The sequence below is a fragment of the Idiotropiscis lumnitzeri genome, chromosome 8 (genome assembly GCF_059441095.1).
Source record: "Idiotropiscis lumnitzeri isolate Australia: NSW breed Sydney's pygmy pipehorse chromosome 8, RoL_Ilum_1.0, whole genome shotgun sequence".
NCBI classification, from domain to species: domain Eukaryota; kingdom Metazoa; phylum Chordata; class Actinopteri; order Syngnathiformes; family Syngnathidae; genus Idiotropiscis; species Idiotropiscis lumnitzeri.
Window position 1 is genome coordinate 21665395 of NC_142398.1, and position 24485 is coordinate 21689879.

Genomic DNA, 24485 nt, shown 5'->3' on the forward strand with positions numbered 1-24485 from the left:
ACTTACGCGGTACTGAGTGTGTGTTGGACAACCTAGCTTCTCTTGAAAATTCCGACTTGAAAATGGCCTCGCAAGTGTATCTGCAATTAAATCCACACTTTGCCCCCCTTGGTTTAAAAAAGCAAGAATATATTTTGGATTTTTGAACGGTCGCCAGTTACGACTTTCGGGTGTGTTGATTCCACAAAGCGCTGCCCCCACACGAGTGAGTATCCAATCACGAGACACGTTCATCACCTTCAACGTAAGGCTCACTGTCATTAAATCGTGATCTGATTGGCTATCGCGACTGTCTATCAAATCTGAAAGCTCATTGACTTTGACTGAACAGCCGCCCGCACGATTGCATCTGAAGGCCTCGGACAAATAGTGCATGCTTCTGGTATCGTGAAATCTACCTGGCAATACAAGCTAACTGAATTTTGATTGGATAAAAATTTGAACCTAAAAATTCAACACAAGGATATAATATGACATCAATGTCGAGAATATGATCATTTTGTTCTGATTATGTTCGGCCAGCAGAGCAGGCCTCGACCGCCCACCACTATGTAGTACGTTCATGGAGGTTCCTATTTGACACCGTTTTTCCTCATTAACGGCATTTTGCATCTCTGCTATGACCCGAGCGGAATCTCAGTGTGGGCAGAAGCGACTTTTACATTCACAAAATAATAATCAATGTTCCCTTCGGCAAGGCTGTCTCTCGCATCACTTTTTTTATTCCTTCATTTTCCATCCATCCTCCTCAAAAATATCACCCTGACACGTCTTTTCAATTCACTCTCGGAGGTAGATCACATCAAATATTTAGTCGGACCTCCTTGCAACGGCAGAATACGCATTGTCTGCTGCCTCTCCATCTCACCAAATCCGAAAGGGTTGGAGAGCCCTTTTCTCCCAATGGGTATCGGAGCATGTGTCCGAGGGTCATCCCAGGGTGAAGAGTCCAGCCTGAATTTCAAAACGATGTGCAAATCAATGAGGTGAACGTGCAAGGATACAGATAGGTCACGTGGAAAGCACGAAGAGAGTAGATGAGAATTAGCTCAAAAGATACGTTACGTTACGTCAAATCTCCAAATAAGAGCTCCACGTTGACGTGATCTTTCGCCTTGTTTATCTTGACATAATTAGTTCCTCCATCAAGCCTTCAGCATGTGTGTGTGCCTCTTGAATAAACTCATTCTCTACCTCCACACCTTGAGTTGGAGTAGACAAACCGGCACGACTGCGAGAAGAGAAAAGAAATGCGTTTCTCTGGATTTCGAAAGCAATCATGTGGTACTCTTCAGTGTGGTGAAAACAAAAGTTGAGAATCTCTTCATCATCATTTAGCTCCTCGAAACAACTGCCTTCTCAAACAATTGTGTCTTTTGATTAAAAACGCAGCGATCAAACAAAATATATATATATTTTTTTTGTTAATGCTTGACAACATTTGCGGCTAATGACAACCCGAATGTCATTGTCTTAAAGGACTGATGGGTAAGTATATATTCTCTGTCTAATCAAATTGTATTGGTGGGGAAGGAAGAGAAATAAAAGCACGTAAGCATTTATGTGTGTGAGCGTGTGTGTGTGTGTGTGGGGGGGGGGGTGCGTGGGGGGGTGGGGGTGCGTGTGTTTGTGTGTAAAATAACATTCCATTCATTCTTTAAGTGCTAAGCTGGTCATACTGCGCAGCCGCACTAGTACGAAACAACAACAAACACTTACACAACCACACACAGACGTGGAAACGCAACTGAGACTCTTTGTGAAAAGTGTCTTAATGACACTCGATCAAGAGTAGAGTAAAATTTTGATTTCATTTTAATACTCTGTTGAAATATTGAACATGAATGCACAACATAAATGTATGCACACATCACTGAAGTTACAAGACTTTGCAATGACTGGAAATAATTTCCCAGCAGTCGTCCCGCTATTGTTGACACGTGGTCCAAATGATTAGACACGTGATCTTTTTGTTCATTTTTCAAAATAGTCAAAATCTGATTTACAGTGGATAAGACAACAATGATTTTCATTTCTATAAGTTTAATTTTAGCAAAGAAATCACCGCAATGACCAACATTGGAAAACAATGCTCAACATTTTTGCCCATGTTTTCTTAAATGTTACGAACCGGACCAGTAAATGAATCACTTTTGATTTGTTTGTGCTGTGTCCAAGTGAAATGACGTCCTGTTTTTGAGTAAAAGGGATGGGATTTTAAACATTTTTTAAAAAATGATTCAAACATAAACCATTCAAAATGATTAATCGACGATTAAAATAAGGATTAATTGCAGACCTAATTCAATGCTCCTTTCAAACTTTTTTCTTGTGAACAGGTGCGTTGTCAGGGTGAAGCAGCCACAATTTGTCCTGCCACAGCTCTCGTCTCCTCTAGCGCATTTAACGAAAAGCAAACGCTCCGGGATCTTTTTGTAAACGCGCTGACTGACCTTCTGTCCCGCACTAGAGGGGAAAACTCGACGTTTGTAATTTGGGTTTGAAAGATATCCTTTCTGTCACCAGCCCTTGAACTTTTCTTACACGCCTCATACAGTCAGTTGCTCTGATCATGGGTAGACCTAAGGTAAGTTTTGTCCTCTATTTCTCATATTTTGTCAATGTTTTCTGTCCTAATGGAGCGTGCATATATATATATATATATATATATATATATATATATATATATATATATATATATATATATATGTATATATGTATATATATACATATATATATATATATATATATATATATATATGTATATATATATATATATATATATATATATATATATATATATATATTAGTGCTGTCAAGCGATTACATTTTTTAACTAATTAATCGCAAAACAATTCCAAAATTAGTTGCGAGTTTTTCGACTACTATTTTTTGTGAAGCTTTAAACAATTATTTACTTGAATAATATCTTGTAATTAATGTAAAATCACAACTGTATTTTAAATCAAAGACTGTTCTAATAACTTTCTTTGATGCTTGAATATGATCTAAATGGAGTATTTCTCAACAGAATGTGCTAAAGATTCACAGATAAATTTGTTTGAAATTTGGCGTTGCAGGATAGGCAAATTCATTTTTGAAGTAAATAAAACTAGTTAACTTTGTTAAAGTATTTAATCGCGTGAATTTTTGTAAAAGAATTAATCATGAGTTAACGCTTTAATTTATATCTATATTTTTCATTATTAACATTTGCTGGCCGAGGCGGGACTATACCGCAGGTTCTCTTGGGCATCCGCCACAATGCCGCGCCGGGTTTTCCGGATTTCCTTCGGCGGGCTTCTCACAGCCTGGAGCTGGTTTTACTCAACTGCTGTCCTGATATCACTCCGCTGGCATGGTGGAGAAGCTGACTTGATTATTGTGTGATGGTGGCAGGCGTCAGCCACTGACTACACACTTCCGCCACCGCTTCCCATATTCACGTTTTGCGCCGTCTGGACTCTTGATGCCTCGCAACAGAACCAAGCGACATCCTCGCCGGGATTGCTTTCTAACCCGTCACCATATGACATGCAAGTTGACTTGGAAACTCCGGAACCCGTTAGGTCCGAGCAGCAAAACTTTTTCTCTCCGGACAACACCGTAAAGCGGCGAGTGGGCTGTTGCTGCTGGTGTCTGTTTGACCGCCGGCTGCCCGCGTTCACGCCGCCGCCGCCGCCGTAAATTGTTTGGCTTTCCAGGCGGGGAGTTGTTGCGAGTAGCGGAGAGTCGCTTCATTGTCAAAGCCTCTCATGTTGGCTCTTATTTGTGTTCTCGGGAGCTGTTTGTTTTGGAACTGCGTGAAGGAGGGAAGAAGACGAGCTCACTCGCCAGCTCCCGGCCCTACAAGCGCGCGGCTCGCTGCCCTTTAAAGCCCCTCGTTGTCGCTCACTCCAGCGGCTGTTGCCGGTCCGACCTCCGCTGCTCGCCTCCTTGGGACCCTTCGCTGCGGACGACGGAGAGGGGGGTGGCGGCAGCCAGTGGAGGTGGAGGCGGAGGAGGGGTGCGTCGGTGAAGACAAGCTGGACGTTGGAGAAAAGTTCCTTCAAAATAGCAGCCACTCGGCCCAGTGATGGGGGACTTCGCCTCCCCCGCTGCCGGACCCAACGGCAGTATCTGCATCAACAACAGCCTGAACCCGGCCGCGGGGAACGTGGTGCCTGCCGGGGCCGTGGGCATACCAAAGCACAGCACCGTCGTGGAGAGGCTGAGGCAGCGGATAGAAGGCTGCCGGAGACACCACGTCACCTGCGAGAACAGGTACCAGCAAGCCCACGCCGAGCAGCTGGAGATCGAGCGCAGGGAGACGGTCAGCCTGTACCAGCGGAGCCTGGAGCAAAGGGCCAAGAAGTCGGCCGGCGGGGGCAGCGGCAGTAAGCAGCCGCAAATCAAACAGCCCGACCCGGACTCGGCCTCGTCCACGGAACAGAGGAATAACACGCTTATAGCGGTAAGGACGCGCTCCCGATGACAGCGTGAGACACCCCTCTCACTCGCACACTTCCGCAGACACTTCACTCAACATCCTCGGACCACAAACGAGCACCCACAGTAGCTGCATGTCTACTTCACTAGTAACTTGTTCACTTGCAGTTGCAAGAGCTGACAACACCGGCAATCACAAGGAATTACTTTGTCGTACAAGCATGTCGACTAAGTGCGTTTTGTTTGCAAGGGTAACAGAAAGCTCCATCATTAAAACTTAACAGCTGATTCTTTACCTCGTGCAAGGCGTTTTAGAAATGTTTATTCACTTTGAGACTTCAACTAACTTTTTTTTCCACAGCCAAACTACTTCTCCTTTCTTGCTTGACGTGTGATACTCTGCAAGGAGGCATCAGTGTTGTAACAAATGCTTCCCTGCTCTCAGCAATGACACTTTAGGCTTCAGATTTGTGACATGCTTTCTAAATCAACAGCCAGTCCCCCTGGTGCCATTGCATGTTTACATGCAACGCAATATTATGTTTCCATGATTGAGTCCTTAAAGGGAACTTTGTGATTCAATCAAGTACTATTTGAATGGCGGTTAGTAAAAAATGTATAATACGGATACATTAGGGGATCAATTACTAGAGAAGTAAACACTCGCACTTCTCAGAGATAAAAGCTAGTTTGAGAGAGATACGTTCTTTCAGGAGCATCAAATGTCCGGGTGAAGTGTGGTTGTGATTCAGTGCTCATATGAAGAACAGGTTCCAGAAAGCACATTTTTTTTTATATTTTACTAAAGTGCAATGAAAAAAAAAAAATACCACCACCGGTTGCAAACAGGCTGTGTTGCAATGTGCAGGCACCTGTTCATTAAGGAGACCAAAGCAGCCGGCCTCACATTGTTGCCAGACTCGTGCCAATATTTTCATGCGTTAAGGCACATAACCTTTTGACAGAACAAATGATTACCAGCAACAGAAAATGAATCTTTCTGGGAGCCGACAGAACGCCCATGCTGATTTCTGATTGGGAACAGCGGCTGAGTATTGCCGTTACTCTTCTAGTAGTGCACTGTGGTTCTCACTGTAGTTTTAACCATTTAAAAAAAAAAAATCAGTCTAAAACGTGATCGCATGTGGCCATAGAAAGCGTTGGAACCGACACAGACAAACTATTAGAATCCCCGTTTGCACTGTATCTCCTGTGGGCAGGCTCAGGTTTCCTGAGAAAAGACCAAAGGACTCATGTCTGGAATGTCAACAGTGTCTTTCCTTTTGTTGCTGCAATGAGCCCTGGTCCTCTCCTTTTGAGATGCAAAATAAGAGTGTCTTTAATTTCCCAGCTAGTTGTTAAGGAGCCAAGCTAGAAGCGTCGGACGTAGTACTTGAGTGCAATGCCGGATCTCCCGGTAGCCCTTGCGGACAGTTCACCGAATGATCTGGCTTGGCTGCAAAAAGCTCTGAGATTGGAGGGCCTTCTCTGTCACTCACGGTGACACTTCCAATGCAAACATTGGAGTGCCAAGACGTAAATCGTTAAGAAGAGGCAGGGATATGAGAGAAGCGTGTGCTATCTTTTTTTTTTTTTTTTTTTCAATTTCATTGCTCAGATGAGCAGAGCTGCAGCTAGATGGCTGTATGTAGTCACTGCAGAAGCGGGCATTCGAGGAAAGCCAAGCTTGCTGTTGCTCTAGCCAAACCCATTGTGTGCACGCATGCAGACACAAATGCCCACGGGGTTACGTTACAGTCTGTTCTTCAAAATACACACGCAGTGTGTGGAAGGTGTGTTATGTTCAAATACAGAATGTTAATTTGTACTGTCGCTGTTAATGCATCATGTTAAACAGTACCAATTGAGCAATAGCATTCCATTTCCAGTTCCTGATGTCATTTTATGGTTTAAAATTTAGGGCTGTCAAAATGAAAGCATTCACGCGAGATTAATATTTTTTTTAATAATTCACGCGATTCAATATTTTAACTCAGTTAACTCAGTTTTATTTACTTCAAACATTAATTTGCAAATCTTGCAAAGCCAAATTCAAACACTGTACCATATTAGCAGTACATCTTTAGCACCTCAGCTCAGAACCAAATACCCCGTTTAAGTTACCACTGGGCCTTGCAAAGCAACACTGCTGGAGTGAGGTGCTTTGAACTAAATATACCGGATACGTTTTGAAAATTGCTTCAATGGATCAAAGAAAGCTATTAGTACAGTCTTTAATTTAAAATACACTTTATATGTGATGATTTTGCATTCATTACAAGATATTCACCTGTTAAAAGCTTCACAAAAAATGCGTAAAAAGTAGTAGAAAAACACGTAATTGGCCAAGAAAGTGTTTTTGTTCCAAATACTGTATCTGTCTAAGGCAGTGACTAATGGCGACGAACGGAACATCTAAATGATTTTTTATTAGATTGCATAAATTATATAATTGAGACGTGTACTCACTTTTGTGACATTTTTATTTGGTGGGTTGGGAATCAGTGGCCGAGAAGGTGTTTGGTTTTTCTAGTCATTGTTAGACTCATCAGAAACACCAGTCGTGATTTCATAATAGTCTTGTGTCTCGGAACATTGTTATCCTTCAATTCTTATTACATTACTGAGGTTATTGGTGCTGGATATTTTATCGAGGGTGCGAATCTTACCCAGTGACATTAAGGAGTGCAAGAAACAAGTGTCAACTTGTTCATTCCATGTGCTGCCAGAAAGAGGTTCAGTGATGGTATTTAACATGGACCTAAAGAAATGTCATTTTTATGATCTCATGAAAGACGTACATTTTATTTGATGCGGCAAAATACGCACGCTCATTGGTTTCTTTGCTCATTAAATATAATTCCCTTCGATAATGTTCAACTATTGGGTGGCGGTGTGCATTGAAGTTTGCGTCAGACTGGTCAACTTCAGGTAAAAGCATCTAATTCTATAAGAAAATATTTTGCATGTGTGTGCAATGTGCATATTGCGTAAGCCTTTAGCACAGTATTGATATTTTGTTCGGTATATTGTGCAGCCCTAAAAAAAAAAAAGATAAATAAAACCGACCCAGGCTCAGGTCGCAAAAATTGCACTGAAGCAAATATTAAACATTTGTGACTAATACCTCAACGGGCAATACCCGAGGTTCCAGTTGGTTAAGAATAAGAGCCAAGTAAAAACATTTGTTTGGCAAAATTAACACGTGTCATCACAACCGGGAGATCAAAGCTACTTTGGGACAATTTAGATTGTTCAATCAACTTACCATACATATTTTTAGAATGTGGAAGGAAACCGGAGCACCCACAGAAAAACCCACGTGGGCACGGGGAGAACATGCAAACTCCACGCAGGAACCTGGAGCCGGAATTGAACCCAGGACCTTTGTACTGTGAGGCAGACGTGCTAACTAGTCGTCCACCGATGAAGCATTTCTGGAAAAATTATGATTATTAAAATAAAAAACAAACAAAATCGGGATAATTATCATATTGTGAGCTTCATAAGGTGATATCATATTCTGACATTCGGCTATCGTGACATCCCAACTGCATAGCTCAGCCATCTGACAGTTCAGTGGTCGTGCCTTCTTCTGGGAAGTTTGCATGTTCTCCCATGTGCTCCCTGTAGCGTTTCTTCAGGTGGTACAGGGTCGGAATGGATGGGAGGAGCTTCATCTGAAGTGAAATCCTAATTTAATCTTGCTTTCGAAAGATCAATTAAACACCCAAAAAGTTTCAACAGTGTTTTAAAACGGTTTGGCTTAGAGGTCAGTTTTCAGTAATTTTAAAACCAGTGATCGACCGATAATATTTGGCCTTTTGCAAATTATGGGCATTGGCCTTTTTTTTTTTAACTTTCAAGGCCGATAAATTAAATGCTGGTTCATTTTGGCTCGATGCAGCACACTTCTCTCTCGCTCTCTCTGCTGTGCTGGTGGCCCTGCCTGCAGAAGCAGATTGTCTGATTGGTTCCTTGTAGCAGCCAATCAGAAGTAAGCTGCCTGTTTGCTTTTTCACCTCGAGTCACACTCACTCAAGGAGAGGACACGTGAGCAGAGGTTGGAAAGGAAACAGAATCTGCCGAAATTTTAATAAATGTCAGTCGACTACAACTCACAACTAATAGAAAACGATTTGCCGTCGAAAAGTTTAGAGAGATGTTTGTTTTCATTGAACTATAAGAAATGTTTGCATCATTTTAACCCTATTTTCAACCAATGAATATCAGCTTCAAATATTGGTTATTGACCTCCATGACCACTAATAATCGGTATCAGTATCAACCCTGGAAAAAGCATCTGGATCTATCAGTATTTAAAACCCGATTGGTTTGTGCTCAGCGTCCTTATTATCTGTCAGGATCTTGATTAAACCGTTCACTTAGGCAAAGATCAAAAGTGACCCAAGCTTTTTTAAAGCTCGTCTTTCCCAACCAACATGCCGAAGTGTTTTTAATCGCGCAATCACTACATGTATTTTTTATTTTTTTTTCAAATACTAACATCCAGTCAGACGTGATTACTTAATCGCCAGCCAGCGTACAGCTGTGAGGCCGATGTGCACTGCGAGGGGCGCGTTTGTCCTAGAAATGCTGCAGCTCAGCCAGGACAACCTGTCTTTGGTTGTGCTTGCTGCTTGGCGTCCACCTCGTAAAGGAATGTCTCTCTATCACGCGCGCACGCACGCACACTCGCTTGCAGCGTCGTCCGGCTCAACTGCTGGCAATCCAGGCCCGAGTGTGGGCGGCTGAGTCTTCATGAATGTTTTGTGAGGGCTTCCTCCTTCCCTGCCCCCCCCCCTTCCCCCCCTAGGTTCGGCGCTTCTCTGGTTTCAGCTTTAGTAAAACACTAATGTAGCGTAGATGATCTTGGTGGCGAGAGCGTAGTTAATGTCAGCGGTGAGTGTTTGCATGCGTGCTATATTTAAACTCGCGAGCTGGCACAGAGCTGACACTACGCGCAAGCACGCACGCACACACGCAGTGTGTGACGTCGATTTACAACCGTGACATCACTGGCATGTGGTTCGGACTTAGTAGACACTGCTCCTTGTTGTTTTTTTGTTTTTATGTGAGTTGCACCGTCCTTCCATTTGTCATTCCTTTTTTTGTGTGTTACTTTTTACTCCCTCTTATGTCTTCATTAGCTTCCTCTCACCTTTGGCCCTCAATTCCTGCTCACTCATACTGGTTGTTTTTAATCTGGGGTGGCTGCAAACCACATTCCCTCCTCCCACGCTTGATCACATGTTCTACAGGAACACAAACACGGCGCAGACCTTTGCGCACTTCTCCCTTCTTTTAGAGTGTTGGATTTTTTTTTTTGCGTTTGGCTGAAAGGAAACCCTAAAGAAAACAAAAGCATCGCGACGATGATATTATCGCGATGCTATTTATGTGTTGGCATTTGATCCTTTTGGTTTGAATGTTTATACGATCAACTTTTTCAGGGTCTTCTTGAATACTTGTTCAAGTGTCAGTCCCTGTAAGCTTGCTCGTTAGTTTTTGTCACGCTCTCATCACGGACACGTTTGCATCCCACTTGAGAGAAAATGGTTACTTGGTCTATCCTTGAATTGGTGTCCATTTATACATCATGAGCGTGTTGATACGATTTCAAGACTAGTGTTGTCATCATAGAAAAACTCCGACTTAAATTCTATACCTGCATAAAGTATCTCAAGACCAATTTTGAAATGATACCACACCACGGCAAAACCTAAAGCATTTGTTCAACATTGGGAACACCAAACTGCCATTAATTTAATTTCAGCCACACCAAAAATAAGGAAAAAAAGTGCTTGTTTTTTAATGGTGGAAAAGCATTCGATAATATTCTACATTATAAAGACATAGTCGTAAGTCAGGTCACTTGTATCTCAAGGCACGATTGTACTAGGTTTGCCAGAGTTCGGAGTTAAGCCTGAGTGAACAACTGTGTGAGCAAATCCAAATCATCGTGTTGCTCCTTCTGATGTGCCCATTTTGGCCACCGGGAGGCAGTAATGTGCATACAGTTTGCAGTCATGCAGATAGAAATGAAGAAGAATAGTATTTGATCTTCCAATTTTATTTTAAGGGACTCGGTAAGATGTTGTAAGATTGGTCATTTTTTTGTAGATGATAAAAAAATAGGCCTGTAAGTCATGTTGTTGCTCTACATGTGTTGCTCCACCGTTTGGGTTCAAATATCCGTTGCTTAAACATTTCTGGCAGGTTCTAAAAAGCATGTCAGTGGCGTTTTTAATTTCACGTTAGAACAACATTTTGGCGAATTGTCCAAATGACAACTCATATTTTGAAGCCGACTCAATCGTATGTCGCTGCACCTCTGTATGATCAATTCGCTCTTTTAAACACAAATGCAATTATTCTCTGTCAGCTGCTGAGATTTGTAGGATTGTTTAAAATAACATATTGCTTTTTTTTTTTTTGCTCTAGATTAGCCACGTCAACCTTTTTGTTGGGGAAAATTTACTTGAGTTTGCGCCCAAAATCTCGGAAGAAATGAAACCAAGGTTGCACAGTTGATTTGATTTCTTCCATTGTTCATGTTACATTTCCGCCGTTATTTACGAGCACGTTTTAGTGAAAAAGATAATGACTTCATGCAGCGCCGTAAATGGGGTTGTGTGCTCTGCTACTCTCCTCATCCACAAACATCGCTGATTAATTGCTCTGTCAAATGCAACCAGTCGAGAACAACTTTGTCACAAAATAATTCACACCTTGACTTCTATTTGAAGCTAAGTTGCTTAACTGTGTCAAATTAGCTAACCGATTGTTCTTTTATGTAATTGATAATGCTGCTCAATGAGGTGTTTGTCCTTATTGGAAGTCATCCCTTCTCTGGTTTGTAACACTTGATAGCAGACTTTGCAGCCGGGCTGGCGGCTCTTTTTCATCTCTCGGCTAGGTAAGGCTAATATTTCCTTGCCTGTTTTTTTTTTTCTTCATGAGCTGCGAACGGTCCGCAGGCCCGTAAGAGCATGTGGCCATTTCTTTCGCTCTCCAAACAATTGCTTTAGGGAGTGAGAAAGGCTCAGGCCACGACAGGAGAGCGCAGTGGCTGCAGATACACAGATGCCGCTTTTCCATCACACGTTGCTCCGAGAAATACACCAGCACGACCTGCTTGAGGGCGGCTGCAGCGCAGCACATTTCAGACATGGTCGATATTTCAGAGGAGCGTGACTCTGCACATCTCGTATGGTGATAATAGAACACAAATCAAAATGGCAGAGTTTCGCTCCGCAAAGACACTCACAGCCATGGCTCAACTTTGGTTGAATCTAATACAAATTTGCAGATATTCTTTAGTCACAAATCATGTTTGTCATGTTGAGGTAACCCAATTTCTGTAGTGATAGAGCGATATGCTTTTTTTTCAGGGCCGATGACGATTATTAGTAGTCATGGAGGCCGATAACCGATATTCATTTGTTGAAAAAAAAAGGGGGTAAAATGATGTCAAAATTTTGAAAAATCAAAACTTGACTCCGTTTAAATGCCTTTAAGCACATGTTTATTAAACACATTTGGTGATTTACAATCAACAATCAAAACCCCACAATTGACAGAACTGTTCATGATGATGCGATCTGTTTGTGTAGTGTGGCTCACCACCTCGCTTCTATTTTTTTCTTCATTAAACCTTTGCATATTCCCCTTTTTTTACCTTCTTGCTTCAGCTTCTGTCTTCTCATCATCTTTTCATTCCATTTGAACTTTGATTTTTTTTCCTCCTCTGTAATCTGCCTGATCATTCCGACCCACCCAAGCTTCTCTCCCAGTCCCCCCCCCCTTTCATCCCTCCCTCCATCTCTTGCTTCTTGTCTTGGTTGATCCCAGGTTCAGTCTCAGCCAGAAGGCTTATTGCTCTAAAGCTTTCTCAGCGCAGGTTCATTGCAAAGAGAAATCCTTCACTAAGAAGGAATTACCTACCGCATAGACTCCAGCAGCATGGACACAGACGCACATGCTGCACATGGGCGACCGGCTCTCGTCGACGAGAAACAAACGTTCACGCGCAACTTTTAAGAGTACATATCGATGCTCCTTTTCCGTGCTGCATTTACCTCGATCGTGTTGTTTGTCTTTGTCCTGCTGAGTGATATGCTAAGAGATATCATCTGCCTCTTTTCCCCTTTGATTAATGACATTTGTTGTACGTTCTAGGGCTGACCGCCCCATTGCGCGCACTCACACACGCACACACCTTCCTATTGAGCCGGCATCATGAATTTTTTATGAATGTTTGCATCTGCAAGTGTGTGTGTGTGTGTGTGTGTGCGCGCCTGTGTATGAGGCCCTCAGCTGCATCAATAGCCATTAGTGCAGTAGCCAGATAATTGTGCCACAGCGGCTGCAGTGCAGGGGGAAAGAAAACACATTATCTGATAATACTGCAGAGTGCAATACAGTGGAGAGCATCGAGTGAGGACACACGGGTGGTTTGTGAGAGGATGTGTGTTCGGACAGCAAGCGGCATTGTTGTTCTACTACTGCAGCCCCCAACGTACGCTTCATTTCAAAATGGGAGTGAAAGAAGACCATCTGTGACTACTGCCCCCTTTTGTCGCAGTGAGAGTTGTGCACAGATTTTTCTGTTTCACTTCGAGCTGTCCGCTTCTTCCAGTTGGTCGCTCTGTGCTGTGCTGGTGGCCCTGCCTGCAGAAGCAGATTGGCCTGCTCACAGCACCATCTGATTGGTTCCTTGTCCCAGGTCGGCACGGTGGATGACTGGTTAAGCACGATGGCCTCACCGTGCTGATGTCGTGGGTTTGATTCCGATTCTGCAATTTGCATGTTCTCCCCGTGCCTGCATGGGTTTCGTCCGGGTACTCCGGTTTTCTCCCACATTCCACAAACATGTATCGATCATCGTGAAGAAAAGCCACTTAAATAATGGATGGATGGATATATTCCCGGATCGGTGTAGTTCACTCGGGCACACTGTTTCTTAGCCGTTTTTAAAGGAGTTCACTTTGTTCACTTTTGGACATGTTTTGGATTCGTTTTCACTTGCCAAAAACAGGAAGTCAACCGGAAGTCTGCCACACACAAACTACGCAGGCCCAAACACACCCCTCAACTATTAGTTCGTTATGTGGAGGCATTATGTCAACAAGGGCCGTCGTCACAAGAGTTGCAGTTGGAATTGCGCCACTCTCTACGCATAATTTGGGGTAGAATAAATTGCTAAATTTGTTAGGAAACTCCCCAAAAAATATTGAGTCATATCTAAGTACAGTTCTTGATGTGTGTCATTTTTGTAAAGATCCTCTCATTTGTTTGTCCACCCAGCGAGCACCCTGGAAGATTCAGTCCCTCTTGTTTTGGTTGAGGCGTGTTTGCTCGCGCATTCTCCATCAGAAGCTTGTCTGTACATCACTTCCTGAGTGTGGCCCAAAATAGCAGCAACAACCATCACAACCAAGGAAACACACCAGCTGCCCCTTTCAAAACAACACTCACTTTCTCCCCTCCTTTCCTATTGTTGGCTTTACCGATACGACATTATACCGTTTCTGGACAACCTTCATTTGCACATTTCAAGTTGTATTATATTGCATATATCATTTGTAATAGTGACCTTGCTCTTTTACATTTACTAGGAAATGCACCAAAAGCTAAGAATGACAGTAAAAAATTAGTGCAGTCAAGCAATTAAAAATTTTTAACTGATTAATTGCAAATATTTACATATCTGATCGCGATTAATCATGTTTTTCACTCATTTCTAATTTGAGACGTGCGCATGTGCACACCCTTCAAAAATCAGACATTGCTTGAACGGCATGAAATTCGTTTCTTAGTATCTCACCAATCTATTCAGTCAGTAATATTGCAAATAAACATGCTACTTTCAAATGCAAGTAACGACTAATATGTAGTATATTACATGATGGAAGTAACTTGCCCGACACTGCATATATACTTGACAGCGCCTCCGTGCTCACAACTCTCGCTAACACGGAAGTGGATTTTTTGTGCGTGTGTGTGATGTCGCGCTGCAGCTGCTTGTTACTCTCTCTCTCTCTCTTTCTCTCTCTCTCTTTCTCTCTCTCTCTCTCTCTCTCTCACTCTCACTCTCTCTCGCTCTCTCTCTTTCACCCTCTCTTCCTCTGGCTGCCCCCTCTTGAGTGGCTTTTTTTGTGGATTGTTCTCCTGCTGTTGTCATAGTGACTGTGATGCAGATGACCTGAACAAGTTGCCTGTCTGGTCTGAGTATGTCAACTGTGCGTGTGTGCGTGTGTGTGGGGGGGGGGGTGTGTGAGAGCTGGCTTTGTATGTGTGCCTGGGCAATAAAATGCCACAGTGGTAAATTATGTAATGTCTTCTTCTTGCCCCCCACCCCAAAAAATAAAAAAATAATAAATAAATATTTGCTAGAGGGCAGAGGGGCCCTTGTTTGAGCAATTATATATTTTTTGACTGACCAGACTGTCTTTTTGGAACACACTTGGGCTTGGTGTAACCTTTTTTCCTGTGGGTAAAGTTTTCACTGAAGGTTTGGGCTCCTGACCAGCAGCCGCCCAATTTCGGTGGGCTGTGGGAGGGCTTTAGTGGGAGGACCTGATGCGAGTGAGGGAAAGTGAGGTTGGCCCAGTGCCAAGTGAGCGGTGCGCGAACCCTTGCGATGCTGCCATTCTCCTTCACGGAGTCCTCTTATTGGACAACATAAGGAGGTCTATTAATAGGCCCGTAATCTGTGAAACAAAGGGCTAAAAATAGAGGTGGAGCAATGCAAAAAGAAGTGTTAAGGGGTAACGCACAGAGTGGGATTAGTTTAATATTGACTTTTCATCGAACTTTTTGAAAGGTTTGGCCAAATGAACTTGTACTCAACGAATCCAATACATCTTGAAGTTACACCTTCGGGTGCTGATTGTCGTTTTCACGCGACAACCCAAATTTGAAACGGACTGCAGACATTCGGCATTTTGTTCCCATAATCGCGTGCAGTGGGAAACATCTGGCGCACAAAACACCAGAGATGGGCCTTCTGTCAGTACCGAATACAAGAACAATTATTCTTTACTGTGACTTTAAATCTCTAATTATGTTTACTGGTTTGAGTGCACTGAGAGGGTGGGAGCGTGTACTCGATGTGTGTCCACGCTGCGTCTGCCCACAGGTTTAAGTCTGTAATTAATGACAAAAAAAAAAATGTCATAAAGCACACAACACAGCTTTCGCAGAAAAGCCACAAAAATGCTGCTGTGAAGGATTTGGTGTTAGACTTTAAAAGAAACGGATGACAAGTTACAGAGGGAGCGGTCGAGTGTACCCAGTCTAAAGTTGAAGTTTTCTGTACAGTATAATGCATGCTTGTGCACGTTTTTGATTGTGTACATATCACATTTTCGTGCCAAGCGCAAGTTTTGAAAGTTTTATTTTCAAATGGCGTTGGCGCCTTTGTCCTCTATCGTGGGATGGAAGTCGTCTTTTCCTGGCCAAACCTAGCAGCATCCATCATTTGCATCCAAATCCGAGCATTATTGGAAAATTCCAAGGTCTATCTGTGGCGGGAAGAATTATTTGAACACAGAAGTTCCACTGTATTATCCTAAATACAATTGATCGTTTTGTGTTTATCTCATCCAATTATGATTTAGAAAAGAAAATTTCCTTTCTCATTATGTCATCCTGTCGTCTGTAAAAAAGGTGTGTTGATTTTAATCAATTTTATTTTGATGATTTGATTTCATGCAAGCACTTAACGAAATAAAATTGCCAAAATTCAACACACTTCTTTTCTTCAGTGGCCTTCCTGTGATTTGAGTGTAACTCGCCCAAGACCAATGGGCCATGGCAAGATGGCCGCTGTTGCCCTGGAAACAGAATGGCTAAACGAGACCAAGGAGATATATATTTTAATCTTTTTGATTGGCTATCCATTTTGTTAGGGAGATGCAGAGAATTTGCGCGGAGGTCAGAGAGAGAGAGAGAGAGAGAGATGATTAGTGTCAAACCCTACGAAATCCAAGTCCTTTTTTGTGTCGTGGATGTCTCCTTTTAAAAGCGGTGGATTGTTTTTCCAAAGATTTCATGTCAATTGATGTCTGTCTTTGGGACTGTGTGCGCGTCCATGTTTGTAAGAGAGGATGGGTTGTGGTCTTTTGCCGTCTGGCTTGATGCAATGTTGGATTAAAGAGGTTACATAATGTGCTCTGAGCTTCAAGCAGCATACGCTAAGAGGATTACCACAAGTCTACTAAAGACACAGCCACATATACAGCGCTTCTTCACAAAACAAAGTATAACACACGTACTATCTGAGTCATTTGTTTGGGTGCACACACACACTTCAAGCAGAAGCAAGTAGTCACACACAGAATCGATGCGACTGGCGTTATGTAACTGTGGACTTTATTGGTTCTGTCGAAAGCATCCAACGACAAAGTGCTGTTTTTTTTTTTTTTTTTTAAATCAGCTGTGAATTGTGTATTTGCTACATTGGCCAAAGTCAGTTTACTGTAAATGAGTCCAGAAAATGCTCGTACAAGAAGATCAATTTCAATTAATTATTTTTTATTTATCAATTATAATATAGTCAATAATGATGACTTTTTTGTTGTCTTTTTATGGCTTGATGAGTTAATTCTTTGTTTTTATTTTAATGTTAGTGCAATGTGCATTGTCGGAATGTCAAATATTTTCGTAATTTATTCTCCAAAGCATTAACATTAATTTGCTCAATAAATGCTTTGATTTTAGTGAGGTTAGTACATAGTCATACAAATATACTAATATTTACATTTAATTTAATTTAATTAACAAAACCAGTTGTAAAAGTCATGTACAGACTCAGTAGGTTCATGCAACGTTTCTATGCGGACTGAATAAAAAATAATAAATAACTTTTACACTTGCTAGCTTGAAAAAATGGCGAGAGCATCACGATGTGTGCAACTTCAGAACTCTTTAAAAATAAATGCAATTTTATGTCTCGTTTGCTAACGGCACACGGTTGACAGCTTGCTCAAAGTTTTGATTGAGTACATAAACCTGTGCCTGCTAAATGCGAACATGCGTGTGGATTCAAGATTTGGGGGAGGGGACTAGAATCACAAATCTGGCAAGAAAGGCCAGAAAGGAGCATTGAGTGTGGAGTCTTGGAGCAGCGCGAGCATTTTATGGATGCGTTCAGTAGGATCTCGAGGCAGGAAGTAATGACAGACCAAACCGGCCTTGTGTTTGCACACACTTCCATATTGTCAATCTCTCTTTGTACTTCATCACCTCTTTTCGAGACTCACATATTTGTCCAATTAATGAATGAACTGTAATTGAGATCTGAAAGCACAATGGCGCTTGTGTGCGGCTGACGAGTGAGTGTGAAAAGGCAAGGCTCTTTATGTATCTGCAAGGACTCAAGCTGGTAGAGACTGCCTGTCATATTGTATTACAAGTGGTATCCATCTCAAGTGGGGTGTGACTGGAAACAGCACTCACGCATTTATACAGCGGGGAAGTCGGGAGGCTATCACGAAACCGAATTAGCTCTTATGAATCTATTCATTTAGATATTATTTAAGAGAGCAAGCATCGACAATTGGACATGCTCTTAAAACGCATCTGGCCCTGATCTCGTTGTACACCGAAGGGCATTCTGATTCGGATTCTTAGGTACATAGTTTGGCGTCTACTGAATTTCTTCACCGCCGAGATTTCCATGGTTTACTACGCTTCAAATAAAATCTGCAAGTCTTACCTTACTCCTTATGTAAATTATGATTGAGTTCATAATTGCCAGCATAAACAATTTGTGCTAATAGGTGCGGATGCATTCACGGCGCACTGAAGTTGCACAACAGTCACCTGACACCATAAACTCACAAATGTGTTAGTACCGGTTGTTCAAGTTTATGAAAGGTTCACCGCTTCAAAGTCACGCATGAAAAGAAAACGTGTTGGTGAGCTGAATGCAGGAGTTCATCGCTCGCTTGTAAGAAGTGATGGGAGGTGAGGTGAGGTGTGTGTGGGGGGTTTGTTAATGGACTGTTGCTGTAATGCCAGATCAACATGCTGAATCAGCGATGCAGCCTCTAGTAAAAATAGCCGGCGAGAGCCGACGGTGCAGTTCGGAAAAGGATAGGCCACCAGTGACACCATGTGTCAACTTGGCATGATTTGACAATTGATTTTTGTACCGAAAGAAAACAAAAGGAAATGTCTACAATCAAGGTGGCATGGTTTGATTCCATTTTTTTTCACCAGTAATGTAGAATTCTATCGGTCCTACATTTGCATCTATGAGGTCACGGGCGTGCCTTTGACCCCAACCGATTGGCACGTGTTCTCCCAGCTTGTCTGCAGCCGAGCCAGGATCTTTGTTGGGATCAAAAGTAAACAACGGCAATTTTTTTCAGTGTTCAGAATAAAGTAGTCCATCGGAGGCGTACATTTTAGAGATTTTTTTTCTCCTCTACCTTTTCTGGAGGGTTGAGAACGATAAACTGACACAAGAGGTGTGACTATATCGGTAACAGACTTCTTAATCGTTTCAAAATCCACCAGGAATCCTTCGATACGTCAATCGTTAAGTTGTGGCGCAGCTATCAAGAGGCTAGCAATCGGTTGCAAGAGTGAGCCCGCTCGCTCGTTGACGTCATGCCCACGACCAAAAACGGCAAAGTTGGGCAAGAATAGGGCTGAACGAATTTAGCAAAAATATGTTTGTTGTTTTTTTTTTTTTTTTTACAAACATGACCGAAAATGCCAATACACCATTAAAAACAATGAAAGCTATTACTGTAATAATTCAATGACACTAAAGAGGTTTGGTGAGGGGATATGTTCTTTCTCAATTTTTTTAAAAACTACTTGCCGTCAAGAATACTTTTGTATTTGTGTAATTGTGGATAAGAAAATGCATTTTTTTTGTTTCGTGCTAATGTACAAGCTTCAGTATTTCATCCCCTGGCACATATTGTATAATGTAACCATAATCGTAAATATGGTTAGGTATTGTTATAAAAGACAATATACTGAATGTGTATCTTTGAACTTCCACTATTCTTCTCCTCAATTTCCTTGTCTTCCGTTTGTCAAGCTCTCCTGGTCTCACAATCAGTATCTCTTTCTTGCGCTCATTATCACTCTTGCTCACTCTGCAACCGGCCAGCCACAGGAATGTATCTCGAGGAACGCCTGGCGAGACCAACTGGATCAAACGAGTTCAGAGCAGCGCCGGAGCCCGGCTGTCTCTTGCTCTCTCCTCACTTTTATCCTTTAGCCCGCTCCCTCCTGGTCTTCCTTTGCACCCCCCCCTCCCATTCGTCTCTCTCTCTCTCTCTCTCTCTCTCTCTCTCGCGCCTGCACGCGCTCTTTCCCGCTATGTTTTCTCCACATTGCCCCCACCCCCCACCCCCTTTGGTCTCTTTGCTTCCTACAAAACATTTCCCTTTTGCTGCCATTTTCCCCCCTCTCCTGCCCTCTTCTCTCTCCTGCTTGTGTTTCTCTTGTCTTTCTCCTCCATCTCTCAAGCATGCCCGAGACAAAGAAATCTTTTGAATGCCTTTGCATGTAGGAGGTGGACCTGAAGAGGGGGGATCGTTTGGATGTCTGCCCTGTAGATGTGTGTGCATGTGTTCCGGGCGTTTGTTTACGTGCGCGTAATCGCCCTCTAGCAAGGAAAGGATTGCAATTTGAGACAGACTCAAATATCAGACAGTGAGCGTGTCAGTCACCCAGGCGGCACTCCTAATTGGCTGCTAATGCCCTTGTTACCATAGTGGGACCCTTTTTGCCCCACCCCCACTTCATTTTGCAAGCATGTTTGTTACTTTAAAAAGAAGCTGTCAAGCATGGGGGTGGCTTAATATCTGTCTGTGTCTGCACATTTGTGTTGGATTCAAGGGGTGGGTGCAGAATCAGGTCTCCCCCGGGGGGCACGGCGATGTATGTACGTACGTACTCCCATCTTTGTTTGGGGGACAATGGGGGACTGTGTGTGAGTGTGTGTATACATTCATATCGAATCTCATCGGCATTGTTTTTTTTATACGATTGACAAATTAGATGTGTGTCACCACGCACATAATTAGCGCCTTGTTGTATGTGAGACTGGTGACGGCGAACAAGATTCCAAGGTCAAAGAGCTTCATGTCTTGACTTGATCCCTGTTGACTATTGTTGGAGGCAAGATGATTAATCATATGATACCAAAGTAAATAAGCAGAGATGCCAGGGGTTCCGGTTCGGCCGTATTTTGTTACAGGCAGTTGCCATTTGGACCGCTGTTGCGAGGAAGTCAAAATTGTTCAGCTGATGATGAGATGACTAGGACGGTAGGCGGGGCAAGTCATTCAAATGTGAGTTGAGTTTTCAAAGAATCAAGGGTTTTATTTTATAGTCTTAGCAGCATACATTTCCAAATGATATGGCACAATATACGATAGCCGGGTTAGCCCGGTAAGTCCCAAGGCTTGTGAAAATAAAATACAACAAGAAAATGAGATAAAATGAAGAGGATAAAGCGATAAGAGAGATGCTTAGTCTTGGTTTGAATTTTTGCAAAGGTGTGATTGCAGCAAAATGAAAATGCAAGAGGCTTGAATTTTATATGATGACTTACAAGGTCATTTTGTACTTGAACAGAGTGTTCACGAATAAATTGTTCAATGTGCAAAAATGGGCGTAAGGCTATAATGGTAGTTTGGAGTACCGTATTTTCGGTAGAATAAGACACACCCGCATATTAGCCGCAGCAACTCTTTCTTAAAAAAAGAAAAAAAACGATATACAAGCCGCACCAGGCCATAAGCTGCAATTTTCTATGTTGAAAATAATGACTTGTTGACTGCATGTACAGAACGAACGATTTTGTACGGTGAATGCACATCAAGGTACATCCACAGATTGTTAAAACAGTGCCTTTTAACACGGCAACAACTTTGCTCATTAAAACAGAACAGACCCAAGAGAAAGGAGAGTGAAAAGAATTTGAAAGGAGAAGAAATGCTAAAGCTAAGCCAAGCTAAACCTGAATGCTAAGCTACCTTAAATGGACTCACGAAATGAGGCCTGGAATAAACGATCGACGCTGGTTTGCAGGTTTCACATGAACATGTTGGGAGGAAGCAAAAATGACGATATGAATACCGGTGGAGAAATTCCGGGTGCGAAGGAGCACCGCGGTGATTTGAAATGTAAATGATGAAGGAGTGAATGTGAAGGTTGTGATTAAGAATGGGCGGCGAAAGAAAAGGATTGAAGTAGGAGAGCGTTGGAAGGGGAGCAGAGAGGAGCATGTCAGCTCAAGAACAATAAATGGCGTTCATGACACCTCTCCAGGCGTATTGACATGACGGCTTCCTCCTAATAGCAAGCGAAAATAATGAATAACTTCCTCTGCCGCTTTCTTTTTTTTTTTTTTTGCGCTTCATCACCGTCTCTTATTTTCTCATATCTAGACGCTATGCATATGCACGAATGTGCCAATTGGTGAAGAAATGCTGAACTGGTATATGTCAGGGATGGGCCGGAACTCATTTTGTGCACACTTTTACAAAAATCAACTCACAGGTATGTTTTTCCTGCATGTGATTCAAAGGCCCCAAATTATTCGGCTGGCTCACTCACATGGTGCCCGTATGGGGCAGTAAAGTTTGTGCGCTTCAAACGAAATGTCAACGGTTCGTGTGCTTGTGTCATCAGTGTCGTAGTGGTGACTTAGTTTGAAATCGTTCATGTCGTGAAGGATCTCTTAGCAAACTTGGCAGATTGTATTTAAATTCAGTCAACATCTAATCTGTGTCCTGCTTTACTTAAACCCACCATCTTGACGATATTTGACTCTGGCTTCTGGTCAGGATCTGCTGATGCAGAACTACAGCCTTGGAGTTTGAGGGGCTCTTGAGTGCCATCTAGTGGTCACAACTGTTATTACAGCGGATAGCTGCTCCGCTGCAGTATGCATTTTTATTTCCCAAAATGAATCAAGGATTACCTCGAGAGCCCGCGGGTCGCCCCCCCCGGTAAAGCTACATAGTAACGCCCATCCCCTGAGCATCCATCTGAGCAAGACCTACGCTGTCGTGAGATGGGAAAGAAGAATCCTGCTCTAATGTTCACTCACATGAATAAGTGATGGTGTTAAGAAGCGACAGTCTGGGTGGGAGGGCGTTCTGGCAGTGGGGGTGTTGAACACACACACACACACTCGCACGCACACCCCGACACCCAATCACACACAGACACACAAATATTTATGTTTTGCATGAATGATTCCTCAGGAGCCCAGAACCAGCGCTGTGGAACAAAGGCTACTGCTGGTGTCCTCCGTCTTGGTGGTGTCTCTGTACATGTGTGTCTGCCGCAGCGCGTGTGAGTGCATGCTCATTGTGTTTCATGGCATGTGGGTGACATGCGGATGTTTATGGCCTGGGGGCACAAGGGGAGAGAGGATAGGAGGACTACAGACAGGGAGGGAGGACCAAAAAGGGGAACACGGGATAAAGAGTGAGATGTTGAAAGCAAGCCGCAGGCTGTCTGTGTGCTCACTCATTTTAACCCCCCCACCCCCGCCAACCACCATTACCACCTCCACACCGCCACTTTATTGGGAGCCTCGAGTACAGATAAAAAGCCATTCTAGTCTTGAGGACAGTAATGGCCATCATAACTTTGAAGTCCACGCTGCCAAGCTTTCTCGTCTTGGTATCACAAGCTTTCTATACTCGCTCAGCACTTATCCGATCGCTGTGTGCTTATGTTTTGAGGTTTCCACGCATTCCCGCCCCTTTTGCACTAATCTTCTGAACTACTCTAAAGGCCTCTACGCACCAATATAACGTCGCGTCAGTCTAGAAATCGGCACGTCCAACCGGAAAATGACTGAAGAACACGCCACAAAAGCCGAATTAGACGCCAACTACTCTGGACCTTCTGTGCAGACGTGAGAAGTCGTACCCCTCCTTGCCATCGGGGGCGATAGTCACTGCGAAGCCTTTCACGGTGACGTCCAATAACGGCGGCCTTTCGTAAATGAGAGGGATTAATTCGCCAATTATTATGCCTATAGAGGAGATGTGAAAAATGAGCGACGTTGATTCAGTTCTTGAGGAACAGCTTCAAATTTTTTCACCGTTTATCCACTTTCGTCGCTTCCTGTTCTGGTCCAGTGCATTGATTCGCCAGCCGATTTTACGAATGGGCCGAACACGTCCCAACAGCAGCGTGTACTGACTTTCCGACAGCCAACATCAAATTGCTGTGTTCGGCCTTAACCCCTGTCTTTTTTTTGCGGAGGTTCCTGTCTTTTATCGTGATCTCATGTTGCGAGCCAAGTTATGCTCAGTAAAGATCATGTGACCTTATCAAACCGTTATCACAGAGCTTGTTGCTGTGCTTTTATCCATCTTAATGCAAAGCTAAGTTTAATTGCGCATAATTAACACATCGGGGAGCTGTCTTGGCTTTCTGGAAAACGTAAAGTGTTTGGACAGGTCAGGTCAGAAATTAGAAAGCAGTTTTATTGATTCGGTCTTGCACACTTGACGCCACACTTACGACCGATCCTCATGCTCGCTTTCACCTCGTAGCATTTGTGTATGTGGGTGTGTGTGTGTGTGTGCGCCCATATTCAAGAAAAGAATATGTATTGGGGTTGAAGTATGAAATTTGCTCATGGTGGTCATCAGAACCGAACGTTAAAATAGCCCTCAACCTTTTGATTATCAAGATTTAGCAATTTATGCGGATAAGACTTGCGCTTTTGTGTTGCGCGGACCCTAAGTCTGCTGCAAAAAATAAACGTATGTTGGATGCAAATTTATTAGTGTGTGGGTGTGTGCATGCGTGTGTGTGTGCGTATGCATGTTGGTGTGTGTGCAAGCTCGTATGGCTATATTAGCAGATGTGTTTGGCTGTAAGTCATTTATATGGTAATGATGTCATTTACCTCTGAAATGCGTCTTCTTCAACAGTGCCAAATACAGCCACACCATCCACACTTGCGAAGCGATGAGAGTGTGAGTTGGTTCTGAAAAAAAGGTGGATGGGATTAGGCACCTGTACATTGCGATAAATATATCAAGATCTGT

At 43.0% G+C, this 24485-nt stretch overlaps 1 protein-coding gene across 1 annotated transcript in view; it reads left to right on the forward strand.

Annotated features, from left to right (window-relative positions):
* Positions 1-3307: 3307 nt before the first annotated feature.
* Positions 3308-24485, forward strand: part of maml3 (mastermind-like transcriptional coactivator 3) — a 71814-nt gene continuing 50636 nt past the window's right edge. Inside the window, exon 1 of the mRNA XM_088302109.1 lies at positions 3308-4453. Within this exon, the coding sequence (XP_088158235.1) occupies positions 4076-4453 (378 nt within the window). The 5' untranslated portion in view covers positions 3308-4075. The remainder of the gene's footprint in view (positions 4454-24485) is intronic.